This window comes from Cibotium barometz, chromosome 15 (assembly GCF_041138505.1).
Source record: "Cibotium barometz isolate CiBa-2024 chromosome 15, ASM4113850v1, whole genome shotgun sequence".
NCBI classification, from domain to species: Eukaryota; Viridiplantae; Streptophyta; class Polypodiopsida; order Cyatheales; family Cibotiaceae; genus Cibotium; species Cibotium barometz.
Genome location: NC_141060.1, coordinates 20,728,665 through 20,742,968, shown reverse-complemented (window position 1 = coordinate 20,742,968; position 14,304 = coordinate 20,728,665). Strand labels below are relative to the sequence as shown.

Here is a 14,304-nt window from a genome sequence, read left to right as displayed (position 1 = left end):
TAATGTGTGAACTGACAAATCCGGGCCACGAGTCAACCCGCTATGGAGTGCGTTATAGTATATCACGACGTAACCGGCTAATGTGTGAGCTGCTTGGCGTTTACTCTGTAGCACGCTAATGTGTGAACTGACAAATCAACCCGCTATGGAGTGATATCACGACGTAAAACGGCTACCGCAGAGAATCTCTACCAGCCTTGTGCGAATATGCGCGTGTCAATGATAGAAGACGTCAAGCACATGGAGCCAAAGGACCCGCCCAATCATTCTGTTGCTCGCATGGGAATTAGCGCATGGCAATTAGCAGATGTGGGTGAGCTACATAAGAGATCGCCTCGGAATCGCACCTCAGTGACCTCTTATCGGTTTCTGTTTTTCGCATCCCACGCACCTATAGCCATTGTTGCGTTTCCAGTAGTGACCTCGTTGCATCAGCGATTCGCTTATAATGCACAGCATAATGATGGGGCTTGCAGCAAATACACGCACTATGCTGCGGCTTGTTCTAACGCTCACGCTCTGCCTCATGATGGGCGCCCCTATTTCCCATGGCCAAGACTACCTGGAGCTGTCTGTCACCACGCCTCTCGACGATGGCTATCCCGAGGGCACGTCCTGGATCACCCTAATGGAGATGAACAGCGTGTCGGCGCTGGAACAGGGTTCTCCCGGTTACTTCTGGGGGGCGGTTCCGGCGAGCGCCGTGGAAGCCGCTTGCGGGATGATCGAGAGTGGCGTGCAGACAATCCCGGCCACAGTGACAGCTTACGGCGCCACCAACGCTTGGAATTTGCAAGTATGTGGAATTTTCTCATCGTGGCTTCATTGTAGTTATTCGTAAGAATATTCAGAACGTGCCTTAATTATTCCAGGTTATAGCGGTTGGTGGCTGTGACGCATCCTACAATTCCCCAGTGGGTGTGGAGATGGTCTTCAGCGACGACACGGGACGCATCAACGCTGTATGTTAATTTACGTTTCTGCTACAGCTTCGTATAACTTTACGTCGATGCTTATACGAATTAAATCTGCATGCCTGTAGCTCGTCTGCGATGATAACGCTCCCTCAATCGGCTGCGCCATGTACAACACAGGCGACGACATAATGAACCTGTACACGCAGGGCTCCAACTACTACAGCGACTACGGAGGCCGTCGCCGGCTCCTAGACAACTGTGCGGCCTCAGGTCTGCATGCTTGCTTAAGATAACCCTTAGATAGGCCATTGATCTTCTCGCCTTATAACTGCATTACACAATGGTTTGTGCAGGTGCTGTGAAGGGAGTCGTTGGGAGCGTTCTTTCCGTAGCCCCTTGCTTGACCACGGGTATCTTGGCACCCTTCTGTGCTATCGGAGTCGTGGGTGTGAATGCTGAAATCGGTGCTGCCGCTCAATGCGCCGCAGAAGCGGCCTCCAACTGCTTCAAAGGTACTAGCTAACCCTTGCACTGGGCACACTTTCACCTCAAGTGCTCTAAAGATAGCCCAATATTCAGTGTTCTGATTCGGCAACCTCCACAACGGTTCCCAACAGGAAATGCCTATGTGATCACACCCACAGGTGAGAAAAAATTGATGTCCGAGATCGCCATTGGAGACAAGGTATCAGCTCTCCCTCTCTCGCTCAATCAATCACACACACACCCTCTCTCTCTCTCTCTCTCTCTCTCTCTCTCTCTCACACACACACACACATCCACACCCACACAATGACAGACAACGCTTTGACGTTATCTCAGGTTGGCGTTTGGAATAGAAAATTGGAGTTTAGCGATGTATATGCCATGGGTCACGCTGATGCAAATGCTTCATCAATCTTCGTCCAAATAAGCCTTCAATCGAGTGAACCTCCGTATGAATCGAGGATGCTTGAGCTTAGCCCACTACACTTTGCTATCACTAGCAGTGCTTCAGGTACACTATATCATAGGCATCCTCATTGAAAATGTTGAAGGGCTTCTACTCTCTGTTGTGAACTTTATGAAATCCATGCTACAAGCTGACATGCCCCTCTTAAACTTTAAATAATAATACGAATATCTTTCCATATTAAAGGGCAGTAGGAAATAGTAAGGAGGCATTAAATGTCATACTTTTAAGAGGGGGAACTAATCATACCTTCTTTGAAAATTTGACTCCAAGGAGCTTCAAAAGATCACTCAGGAGGCAATATCCTGTACAAGTATGCAAAAGATGTCTTGATCAACGATCGAATGTGGGTTTGGAATGAGTGGAGTGGTCGCTTCTCTCTTTACACTGTCACAGGTGCACTATGCTTTCTAATATTAAAAAAATTGTCCCCATATGAAGTCATAGACCAATATTGACATGGTGCATGCTCTCAACAACTTTCATAGGCCTTGGAATGGTAATTGAGAGAGGTCTCTTTAATCCCTTCACTCTCAAAGGCACAATCGTGGTAGATGATGTGGTGGCCTCTGTGCATAGTGATTGGTTCCTTGATGAGGTGTTCAGCATGACCAAACTTACAAACCTACTACCTTGGGTTTATCAAGTATGAGAGCCTTTTTTCCCCACACGTTGATTTTTGTCTAAACGATTCTCATGTTGTGTACAATTTTTTATTGCATGTCCATTTCAAGAAGCCTAACCATGTATTTGTGTGTAGCAATGTTTGGCACCTGCCAGGATGATGTACTTTATTCTTGGAAGGAAACTCTATAGAAAAGGCTATAATCTTATGGATGTGTTCGTTGACATCCCACGATTTGGCACAAACTATGGAATGGAAGTCATGTTGTCTATGTTCACCTCCACCATACTCTTCATTTATTTTGTCAGACTCCAATTTCATAAAAGATGTTAGATTGGTGGATGTTGGTGGCAAGCTAATAGGAATTTACATGGGGATTACATGGCCATTGGCCATTGTATGATTATGATTTTTTTTTGACTTGTTGATCAATCACATAACTTCAATAAAGATACGATTTGCCATTTTGAAGTATGCACATCTACTGCCTAGTGATGGTATTTATTAGCTATTTGAAAGCACCTCTTTACTTCCAAATAGCTTGAAAATAGAAGTATTTAAGAGCTCTATGCGGTGAGGTGATGTGTCCCACATGGTGCAAGCCTACCGTTGTGGCTCAAGGCATGCCTCTCTCAATGATAATGAATATATCATTATGCTACTATCTAATTCTTTTTTAAAGCATTATTAAATGTAGTAGTTAGAAAATAATATAAACAAACTTACATATCTAAAAAACAAACTTAATTAATAAACAGGCACATGGTTTCATTATTAATTGATGCATTAAATTAACATGGAATCTTCTATTCATATAAGGACCTATTGCCAATGAGTAATAAATAGTAACGAACATGTAGGAGCCTATTGCCCTACGAGCAATAAATAGTCATGACCATGGAAGGGCCTATTGCCAACAAGCAATATATAGTCATGACCATGGAAGGGCCTATTGCCAACAAGCAATATATAGCCATGACCAAATTTTTGTTGTATCATGTCTCTACGTTTTTTATAAGGGTTGCGATTATGGAAACTACATGTAAATCTTTTTTTAAATATGACATACTAAGGAATAAAACACTGTATGGAAAATAGATACCTTCCAGCATTGGAATGTCACTCAAGAGATACCTGCCACCTCTGGAATGTCATCTAAGAGGTGCTTGTGCGTGTGTTGATCCAGATAAGAGAGAGGCATAAAAAGAGATAATGAGACTTTCTTAAAGTCTTATACGGTTCTTCTCTCTCTCTCTCTCTCTCTCTCTCTCTCTCTCTCAGGTGTGCATGAACAAGCACGCGCACACACATACGCACTCATGATTTTGTGTGAGCTCCTCAATTTTAAGTTTTAGGTTTTCTACATTCTCGTAGAAGGGCTTGCCAAATAATGGAGAGAAAACGGAGAAATAAAGCTTCCAATGGAGCCACTACTTTGAGATTATGGGGATAAGGTTGACTAGAGATGCTAAAAATCTTAATTATACCTAACGAAGCCTCTATTTTTTGCTAATGCTGAATTTTGAGAATGAAGTACTAACCTAGGTCTGATAACAAGATGAAAAAATGCATGATTTGAGGTGGCTAGGGAGTGTGTGAGGGTTGCAAGAGAGAGCTAAGGTGGATAAAAGATGAAGGAATGCAACATTAGAGCATGATATCAACTCCAATATAAGTGATTAAGATATGAGTTATGGCTAATCAACACATCATGTTTTTTGCATTATGAGAATGATCTTGTTACATCAATTTGTAGCTCTAAGCTCTCCTTTACATGTTCTATGCACACTTGTGCCATTCATGTGTTCATAAATGTTCACATGCCTTGTGCACCCTTACACCTTCCATGCGCCTACTTTTTGACCATTGACCACCTTCCATGTGCCCACTTTTTGACCATTGACCACCTTCCATCATGTGCCTACTTTTTGACCATTGACCACCTTTTATATTCATCCATTCACATGCCGTAATAACCTTATATTGCATCCAGAACAATTTCATAGCATTCTAATCTTCTTCTAGCTTATTCCCACATACATGTGACCCATATTCCAATTTCATAGCATTGTAATCTTCTTCTACCTTATTCCCACATACATGTGCCCCATACATGACATCACATGAAGAATATTTCAACACCACATGCATACTAGTTTGATTTTTTAGAGATTTATCTTCTCATAAGAACATTGTAACTAACTCATCAAACATAAGGATATTGGGGTTCTTAATCCATAAGCCAATGTGTGGATGCAAAACATTAGAATGAATATGGTAAAGGTGTGAGATTAGTAGACACTCATGAACTTTCTGGATCAATATGCCTCATCAATACATGCAAGTTTCTCCCTAAAATCTTTAATCCTTATGATAATTTCATCCATTAAAGCTTCCTCATTAATATGCCTGAACTCCAATTGCTTACAGAAGTATGCCACTGGTTCCTCATTATGTACCTAGTAAAACGCAACAAGCACATATCCCAAGCTTGCTTGGTAGTTTTACATGCGCGATAATGAGGAATAATTCTCCACTTATACACGAGTGAGTATGAGAAATAATTCTCCTCTTAATAGAGAGTGACATGAATGCATGTGCATGTGCGTACCTCCTATCCCACTTAGCTTATTCCACTATGGAAGGTGTGGAGGAAGATTCCATAGTTCCACTTGAAGTAGTATCGCTATCCAAAGTCCTCATATTATCATGTGCTGGTAAGATAGAGCATGCCTTAATGCTAATGATGACCTGCCAAATCCCTTTGGAAACCAATACATGATGCATCATATATGACCACAACGGATAGTAGTCTCATCAAGCTTTTTCTCAACGTACATCTTTGCCTATCATTTCACACTACAAATAACTAATCTCTCTGATACAAAGTAAATATCCTAACTACTTTTTATAGATATCGTACCCAGATGGGGGATTTTTTTTGGCGCATTTTCTAGAGAGCGCCTTTTGGGAATCCGGTGAGTATTTTCTAGCCGAGAACGTTTTAGGAATCGAGTGAGCGGATTCCAAAAAGATACCCTCCCCGCTCCATGAAGAGAGAGAGAGAGGCGAAGACAATTGGAGAGAGTAACATGAGATAATTATTTGAGAAGGAGAGGGCGATAGTGAGCCAGAGGGTGTGAAAACATAAAAACATGACAACATCACATCCTCTACATCGAGGTTATTGATTCAAACTAAAAATAAAACCAAGTTCATTCACATAAAACTTCCAAATATATAAATGTGAAAACCATCATATTTACTACTATGGGCCTTGCTTGTCCTCTGGGGTGTAGGCACAGAGTAAGCGAATGGTGTTCGTACCACACGCTCAAACAATTCATGAATAAAATTATAGGTTCACCATATCGCAATTAAGTCCACCACTTTGGCCTTGACTTGAGAAATAGCATCATCATTACTAGGAAGTGGAAAGGACGTGAGACCTTTCCATGCTTGTGCACCATCTATGGTCTTCTTCTTGACCTCCACATTGGTGGCCTCCCTCTAGATACATGAAACTCAACAACTTGAATGCTAATATTTGATGAGGCCATTAAAAAAAAACAAAGGAGGGTTTAGGGTGGTGTAATCTACTAACAAGGCTTCCTAGCAATGGTGTTTAACAAAGTGCTTTCGATCTTACCTCTATATTTATAGCAGTGGGAGAGGTGCACTCTACTTTTATAACAAACAAAATAAAAAATATTTTTTGTCATTTTTAATGTAATAATAAAGGCAACTTTCCTCTAATTTCTACACCACAATAATAAAGGCATCTTTTTAACTTTTTTGGAAAAGAGCTGGTATGTATTGAAGCAACTTCACTCTCTCTCTTCTCTCTTCTTCTCGTCGTTCCCCTGTCTGTATCACACATAGGAGATCTAGAAGACATTGATCTCATGTATGTTAGCGCACAAAGGTGCAGGTAGTTGACAATTTCATGAAATCCCTAAGAACAAAGGAGCTTCTTAGATTTCAGACTATGCTTGGAGTCCTAGAGATGGAGTTGATCGTGAGGGGGAGTGTTGAGATGTCAAGATCAACACGAGCTGACACTTATGATATGCCTGGGTGACCATTTTTGCCACTTACATCACTAGCGTGTTTGGTAGGATTTTGACATGATGGAGTTTTGCCACTGAGTCTATAGTTGAGACTACACTAGCTACTAGTCCACAATTGAGTTATGGCATACTTATCTTGCGAGCTCACTCACTTATCGTGTTCACATTATGGACCACATGTACATAGTACTTTAGTACTTATGTTGTATTTTCCTTATCATTTTTGTAGAACCCTTTTGTTGTGAAGAAGAAGAACTGGCCTCTCATATTGTGTGTTCTCTTCTAGGGTTCGTGTGAGTGTGTGTGCTTACAAGAGCTCAAGCTGTCTTCCTCCTTGCATCTTTTCAAGTTGTTCAAGCATCTCATTCCCTTGAATTCATTTATAAACTTACCTACTACTACCCATAATAGACATGGTGTGGGTAGCAGCATGTCATATCAAGTGGTGGAGTGAGTGCAAGGTAATGCTCTTGCCTCCATTGCTCCATCCCCTCCTCTTGGGGTATTCTTACTTGGTTTGGTCCACTAATCGCATAAAGAAAACTTGGGTCATCATGCCTTTGTTGTGTTACTCCTATCATGGATTTGAGTAACGTACTCCCATAACATCAACAATACGTTCTACATTGCCAACAAAGGTGGAATGCTACAAGAACCATACACCATTTACATCTATGGCATGGATCCATAGGTTGGAATTGAAATAAAGAAAATTTGATAAAATTATCTCCACAACAAGTCTCCCATAAAGGCACATAAACGTAACGCAAGCATGTTTGGAAAGGTGGTATGTTAGACACTCCTTGATAATACCATTCTTTTGATAATCTAAATCCAGAATTGGTGTGTTGGTGTTGTGCAAAGTGAAATCCATTACACAAGGCATGTACATAACCCAAATGATTTATGGAAACCTTATGCTTTCAGGCATTCTCTCTGTGTTATTATGTGCTCCACTTTTTGTCTTTTTTTTTTTGAAATATGTGGTATGTGTTGTATGTTTTAGTATGGTTCTAATATTTACTATACATGTGGGAGTTATGTTTTCCCAATAGGGTCCCACTTTGCATGAACAGGGAGCAAAATTCTATTTGGGAGTAAAAATATAGAAGTTCCTTATACGCTCCCCTTTTCATCATCTTGGACTTATCAAAGGGTGATGCAAGCCAGCTTTTGAAGCCAATTTGTCCATCTTCATTGATGAGGATGATGTAGGTTTGATGAAGAACACTTTGGCACCATAGCAATGTTGACATCTAGTTGTGATGGTGGCAAAGGACTCTCATCATAAGACCTAATCAAACCTATGGGTTCTTCTTTCAGAGGAGATGTGGATAGTTGAAGTATGTACGATACATCAAGCATCTCCGTTATAGTAGATTCATCGTACAAACCTATAGAGATAAGGGTGAGTTTATAATCTTATGGATGCTTTCGTTGACATCCCACAATTTGGCACAAACTATGGAATGGAAGTCATGTTGTCTATGTTCACCTCCACCATACTCTTCATTTATTTTGTCCGACTCCAATTTCATAAAAGATGTTAGGAAACAAGATTGGTGGATGTTGGTGACAATCTACTAGGAATTCACATGGGGATTACATGGCCATCGGCCATTGTATGATTATGATTTTTTTTGACTTGTTGATCAATCACATAACTTCAATAAAGATATGATTTGCCATTTTGAAGTATGCACATCTAGTGCCTAGTGATGGTATTTATTAGCTATTTGAAAGCACCTCTTTACTTCCAAACAGTTTGAAAATAGAGGTAATTAAGAGCTCTATGCAGTGAGGTGATGTGTCCCACATGGTGCAAGCCTACCGTTATGGCTCAAGGCATGTCTCTCTCAATGATAATGCATATATCATTATGCTACTCACTAATTGTTTTTTAGGGTTAAAGCATAATTAAATGTAGTATTTGAAAAATAATATAACAAACTTACATTTCTCGAAAAACAAACTTAATAAATAAACAGGCACATTGTTTCATTAATAATTGACGCATTAAAATTAACATGGAAACTTCTATTCATATAAGGACCTATTTCCAATCAGCAATAAATAGTCACGAACATGTAGGAGCCTATTGCCCAACAAGCAATAAATAGTCATGACCATGGAAGGGCCTATTGCCAACGAGCAATAAATAGTCATGACCATGGAAGGGCCTATTGCCAACGAGCAATATATAGTCATGACCAATTTTCTGTTGTATCATGTCTCTACATTTTTTAAAAGGGTTGCGATTATGGAAACTACATGTAAATGTTTTTTTTTAAATGACATACTAAGTAATAAAAAACTGTATGGAAAATAGATACCTTCCAGCATTGGAATGTCACTCAAGAGATACCTACCACCTTTGGAATGTCACCTAAGAGGTGATTGTGAGTGTGTTGATCCACATAAGAGAGGCATAAGAAGAGATAATGAGACTTTATTAAAGTCTTATATGGTTCTTATGTCTTCTTATCTCTCTCTCTCTCTCTCTCTCTCTCTCTCTCTCTCTCTCTCTCTCTCTCTCTCTCTCTCTCTCTCTCTCTCTCTCTCTCTCTCTTTTAGGTGTGCATGAACAAGCACGCGCACACACACACACACACTCATGATTTTGTGCGAGCTCCTCAATTTTAAGTTTTTTTTCCAAAAATTGAAGCGTCTCCTCTGTAGCATCAAATTCACGTGTTTCTTGTCACCTTTGCTCTCGTGTAGAGACTCATCCTAAGGTTTTCTACATTCTCCTAGAAGGGCTTGCCAAATAATGGAGAGAAAATGGAGAAATAAAGCTTCCAATGGAGCCACTACTTTGAGATTATGGGGATAAGGTTGACTAGAAATGCTAAAAATCTTAATTATACCTAACGAAGCCACTACTTTTTTGCTAATGCTCGATTTTGAGAATGAAGTACTAACCTAGGTCTGATAACAAGATGAAAAAATGCATGATTTGAGGTGGCTAGGGAGTGTGTGAGGGTTGCAAGAGATAGCTAAGGTGGATAAAAGATGAAGGTAGGCAACATTAGAGCATGATATCAACTCCAATATAAGTGATTAAGATATGAGTTATGGCTAATCAACACATCATGTTTTTTGGATTATGAGAATGATATTGTTACATCAATTTGTAGCTCTAATAGAGCTCTCATTCACATGTTCTATGCACACTTGTGCCATCCATGTGTTCATAAATGTTCACATGCCTTGTGCACCCTTACACCTTCCATGCGCCTACTTTTTGACCATTGACCACCTTTTATATTCATCCATTCACATGCCCTAATAACCTTATATTGCATCCAAACCAATTTCATAGCATTCTAATCTTCTTCCAACTTATTCCCACATACATGTGACCCATATTCCAATTTCATAGCATTGTAATCTTCTTCTACCTTATTCCCACATGCATGTGCCCCATACATGACATCACATGAAGAATATTTCAACACCACGTGCATACTAGTTTGATTTTTCAGAGATTTATCTTCTTATAGGAACATTGTAACTAACTCATCAAACATAAGGATATTGGGGTTCTTAATCGTAAGCCAAAGTGTGGATGCAAAACATTAGAATGAATATGGTAAAGGTGTGAGAATAGTAGACACTCATGAACTTTCCGGATCAATACACCTCATCAATGCATGCAAGTTTCTCCCTAAAATCTTTAATCCTTATGATAATTTCATCCATTAAAGCTTCCTCATTAATATGCTTGAACTCCAATTGCTTACAGAAGTACGCCACTAGTTCCTCATTATATAGCTAGTAAAACGCAACAAGCGCATATCCCAAGCTTGCTTGTAGTTTTACATCCGTGATAATGAGGAATAATTCTCCTCTTATACACGAGTGAGTAAGAGAAATAACTCTCCTTTTCATAGAGAGTGACATGAATGCATGTGCATGTGCATGTGCGTACCTCCTATCCCACTTAGCTTATTCCAGTATGGAAGGTGTGGAGGAAGATTCCATAGTTACACTTGAACTAATATCGCTATCCAAATTCCTCATATTATCATGTATTTGTAAGATAGCATGCCTTAATGCTAATGATGACATGCCGAATCCCTTTGGAAACCAATACATGATGCATCATATATGACCACAATGGATAGTAGTCTCATCAACCTTATCCTCAACATACATCATTGCCTATCATTTCACACTACAAATAACTAATCTCTCTAATACAAAGTAAATATCCTAACTACTTTTTATAGATACGGTACCCAGATGGGGGATTTTTTTGGCACATTTTCTAGAGAGCGTTTTTTGGGAATCGAGTGAGCATTTTCTAGCCGAGAACATTTTAGGAATCGAGTGAGCGGATTCCAAAAAGATACCCTCCCCCCTCCATAAAGAGAGAGAGGGGCGAAGACAATTGGAGAGAGTAACATGAGATAATTATTTGAGAGGGAGAGGGTGATAGTGAGCCAGAGGGAGTGAAAACATAAAAACATGACAACATCACATCCTCTACATCGAGGTTATTGCTTCAAACTAAAAAAAAAACCAAGTTCATTCACATAAAACTTCCAAATATATAAATGTGAAAACCATCATATTTACTACTATGGGCCTTGCTTGTCCTCTGGGGGGGCGTAGGCACAAAGTAAGGGAATGGTGTTCGTACCCTTCCACACTTCCTCTAGGAAGACAAGCTCAAACAATTCATCAATAAAACCATAGGCTCACCATATCGCAATTAAGTCCACCACTTTGGCCTTGACTTGAGAAATAGCATCATCATTACTAGGAAGTGGAAAGGACTTGAGACCTTTCCATGCTTGTGCACCACCTATGGTTTTCGTCTTGACCTCCACATTGGTGGCCTCCCTCTGGATACATGAAACTCAACAACTTAAATGCTAATATTTGATGAGGCCATTAACAAAAAACAAAGGAGGGTTTAGGGTGGTGTAATCTACTAACAAGGCTTGCTAGCAATGGTGTTTAACAAAGTGCTTTGGATCTTACCTCTATATTTATAGCAGTGGCACAGGTGCACTCTACTTTTACAACAGACAAAATAAAAAACATTTTTTTTTGTTTTTAATGTTAATAATAAAGGCAACTTTCCTCTAATTTCTACACCACAATAATAAAGGCATCTTTTGAACTTTTTTGGAAAAGAGGTAGTATGTATTGAAGCAACTTCACTCTCTCTTCTCTCTCTTCTTCTCGTCGTTCCCCTATCTGTATCACACATAGGAGATCTACGAGTGGATTTATGTTTTCCTTTGGAAGTGGTGTTGTGACATGGAGCAACAAGAAGTAGGGAACAATTTCCTTGTCGAGTATAGAGGCAAAGTATAGGGGTGCTACAATGATAGCATGTGAGATAGTTTGCTTGTGCAAGCTACTTGGTGATTCAGGGTTGTAGGTTGATATAGGTTATCATCTATTGTGACAACCTTAGCGGTATACAATTGGTGAGGAACCCAATTTTTCATGTGCGGACCAAATACATAGAGCTCCACTATCAGTTCATCAGAGAGGGTTTTATTAGGAGACATTGAACTCATGTATGTCAACACAAAGGAGCAAGTAGCTGACATTTTCACAAAATCCCTGAGAATAGAGAAGCTTCTTAGATTTTAGACTATGCTTGGAGTCCTAGAGATGGAGTTGATCGTGAGGGGGAGTGTTGAGATGTCAAGATCAACACGAGCTGACACTTATGATATGCTTGGGGGACCATTTTTGCCACTTACATCACTAGCGTGTTTGGAGGATTCTGACACGATAGAGTTTTGCCAGTGATTCTATAGTTGGACTACACTAGCTACTAGTCCACGATTGAGTTATGGCATACTTATCTTGCAATCTCACTTATCGTGTTCACATTATGGACCACATGTACATAGTACTTTAGTACTTATGTTGTATTTCCCTCATCGTTTTTGTAGAACCCTTTTGTTGTGAAGAAGAAGAACAATAATTTTTGGCCTCTCATATTGTGTGTTCTCTTCTAGGGTTCGTGTGAGTGTGTGTGCTTATACAAGAGCTCAATCTATCTTCCTCTCTGCATCTTTTCAAGTTGTTCAAGCATCTCATTCCCTTGAATTCATATATAAACTTACCTACTACTACCCATAATAGACATGGTGTGGGTAGCAGCATTTCATCAAGTGGTGGGGTGAGTGCGGTAATGCTATTGCCTCCATTGCTCCATCCCCTCCTCTTGGGGTATTCTTACTTGGTTTGGTCCACTGATTGCATAAAGAAAACTTTGGTCATCATGCCTTTGTTGTGTTACTCCTATCATGGATTTGAGTAACGTACTCCCATAACATCAAAAATACGTTCTACATTGCCAACAAAGGTGGGATGCTACAAGAACCATACACCATTTACATGTATGGCATGGATCCATGGGATGGAATTAAATTAAAAATAAATTGATAAAATTATCCCCACAACAAGTCTTTCATAAAGGCACATAAACGTAACACAAGCATGTTTGGAAAGATGGTATGTTAGACACTCCTTGATAATACCATTCTTTTGATAATTTGAATCCAGAATTGGTGTGTTGGTCCATTACAGGAGGCATGTACATAACCCGAATGATTTATGGAAACCTTGTGCTTTCAGGCATTCTCTCTGTATTATTATGTGCTCCACTTTTTGTCTTTTTTTTGGAAATATGTGGTATGTGTTGTATGTTTTAGTATGGTTCTAATATTTACTATACATGTGGGAGTTATGTTTTCCCAATAGGGTCCCACTTTGCATGAACGTAAGTTGATAGGGAGCAAAATTCTATTTGGGAGTAAAAATGTAAAAGTTTCTTATATGCTCCCCTTCTCATCATCTTGGACTTATCAAAGGGTGATGCAAGCCAGCTTTTGAAGCCAATTTGTCCATCTTCATTGAGGATGATGTAGGTTTGATGAAGAACACTTTGGCACCATAGCATTGATGACATCTAGTTGTAATGGTGGCAAAGGACTCTCATCATAAGACCTAATCAAACCTATGGGTTCTTCTTTCAAAGGAGATGTGGATACTTGAAGTTCGTATGATACATCAAGCATCTCCATTATAGTAGAGTCATTGTACAAACCTATGAAGATAAAGGTGAGCTTGATGAGCTATATGTGAAGCCTCTCGTAGTGAAGCACAAGTTGCTGAAGTGGAATTATTCTATGCTTCTTCCCTTCCCAAGGTAGATTCCAATGTTTTAATGTGTTTGAAAATCCATAATTGTTTAGGAAGAGATGGTAAGGGTGAAATCATGACCTGTCTGATTGGGGGTGGATGGATTTACAAACTGCTGGTGAGCCCAAGGAATTCACTTTCCATAGAAAGGAGACGTCACCTGTGTGCATGAAACTCATGAAAACTCCCCTCCCTTGCATTCACGTGATACCATAAGATACGTGACACCATAACATATGGCTTGTGAATCCCCCGAGCTAGTGAGGCTTACACATTAACTTCTCTTGGGATGACCAGGGTGTGCTTTGGAAACCAACTCCATTTGTTACCTTCATAGAAGCTTTGAGCTTGAAGTATACGAGGGGGAACCCACCTTAATGTAATCTTAGGGTTGGATTTCTCTAGGTGATATCTTTTCCTAGGATTTTGGACCATTTGTTATCGATGTGCAGTAGGTTAAGTAGCCTTGGGAACCTATTTAAAGGTAGGCTGAGGCTTTTTGGCCTTTTCTAACAAGAACATTAGAAATTTTTGCTTATGTTTGATGGTCACTCTCCTTGAAAC

General features: G+C 39.8%; 1 protein-coding gene across 2 annotated transcripts; it reads left to right on the top strand.

Annotated features, from left to right (window-relative positions):
* The first annotated feature begins 270 nt into the window (after nt 1-270).
* Nucleotides 271-1,571, top strand: LOC147631046 (uncharacterized). Of its 2 annotated transcripts, none has more exons than XM_086809026.1 (4): nt 271-796; nt 880-962; nt 1,043-1,187; nt 1,271-1,569. In XM_086809026.1, the coding sequence occupies exons 1-4, from the start codon at nt 280-282 to the stop codon at nt 1,438-1,440; spliced, it is 915 nt and encodes a 304-aa protein (XP_086665152.1). In that variant the 5' UTR covers nt 271-279; the 3' UTR covers nt 1,441-1,569. The 2 variants fall into 2 exon arrangements, with proteins under 2 accessions (XP_086665152.1, XP_086665153.1); XM_086809027.1 differs by having other exon boundaries at nt 469-796; nt 873-962; nt 1,271-1,571.
* Nucleotides 1,572-14,304: the final 12,733 nt, after the last annotated feature.

Bases quoted from the DNA above. Each gene is read 5' to 3' on its own strand.
- LOC147631046 (XM_086809026.1), top strand. From the start codon at position 280: ATGGGAATTAGCGCATGGCAATTAGCAGATGTGGGTGAGCTACATAAG. The intron at 963-1,042 runs GTATGTTAATTT...GCATGCCTGTAG, and splicing joins ACACGGGACGCATCAACGCT to CTCGTCTGCGATGATAACGC. The intron at 1,188-1,270 runs GTCTGCATGCTT...TGGTTTGTGCAG, and splicing joins AGACAACTGTGCGGCCTCAG to GTGCTGTGAAGGGAGTCGTT.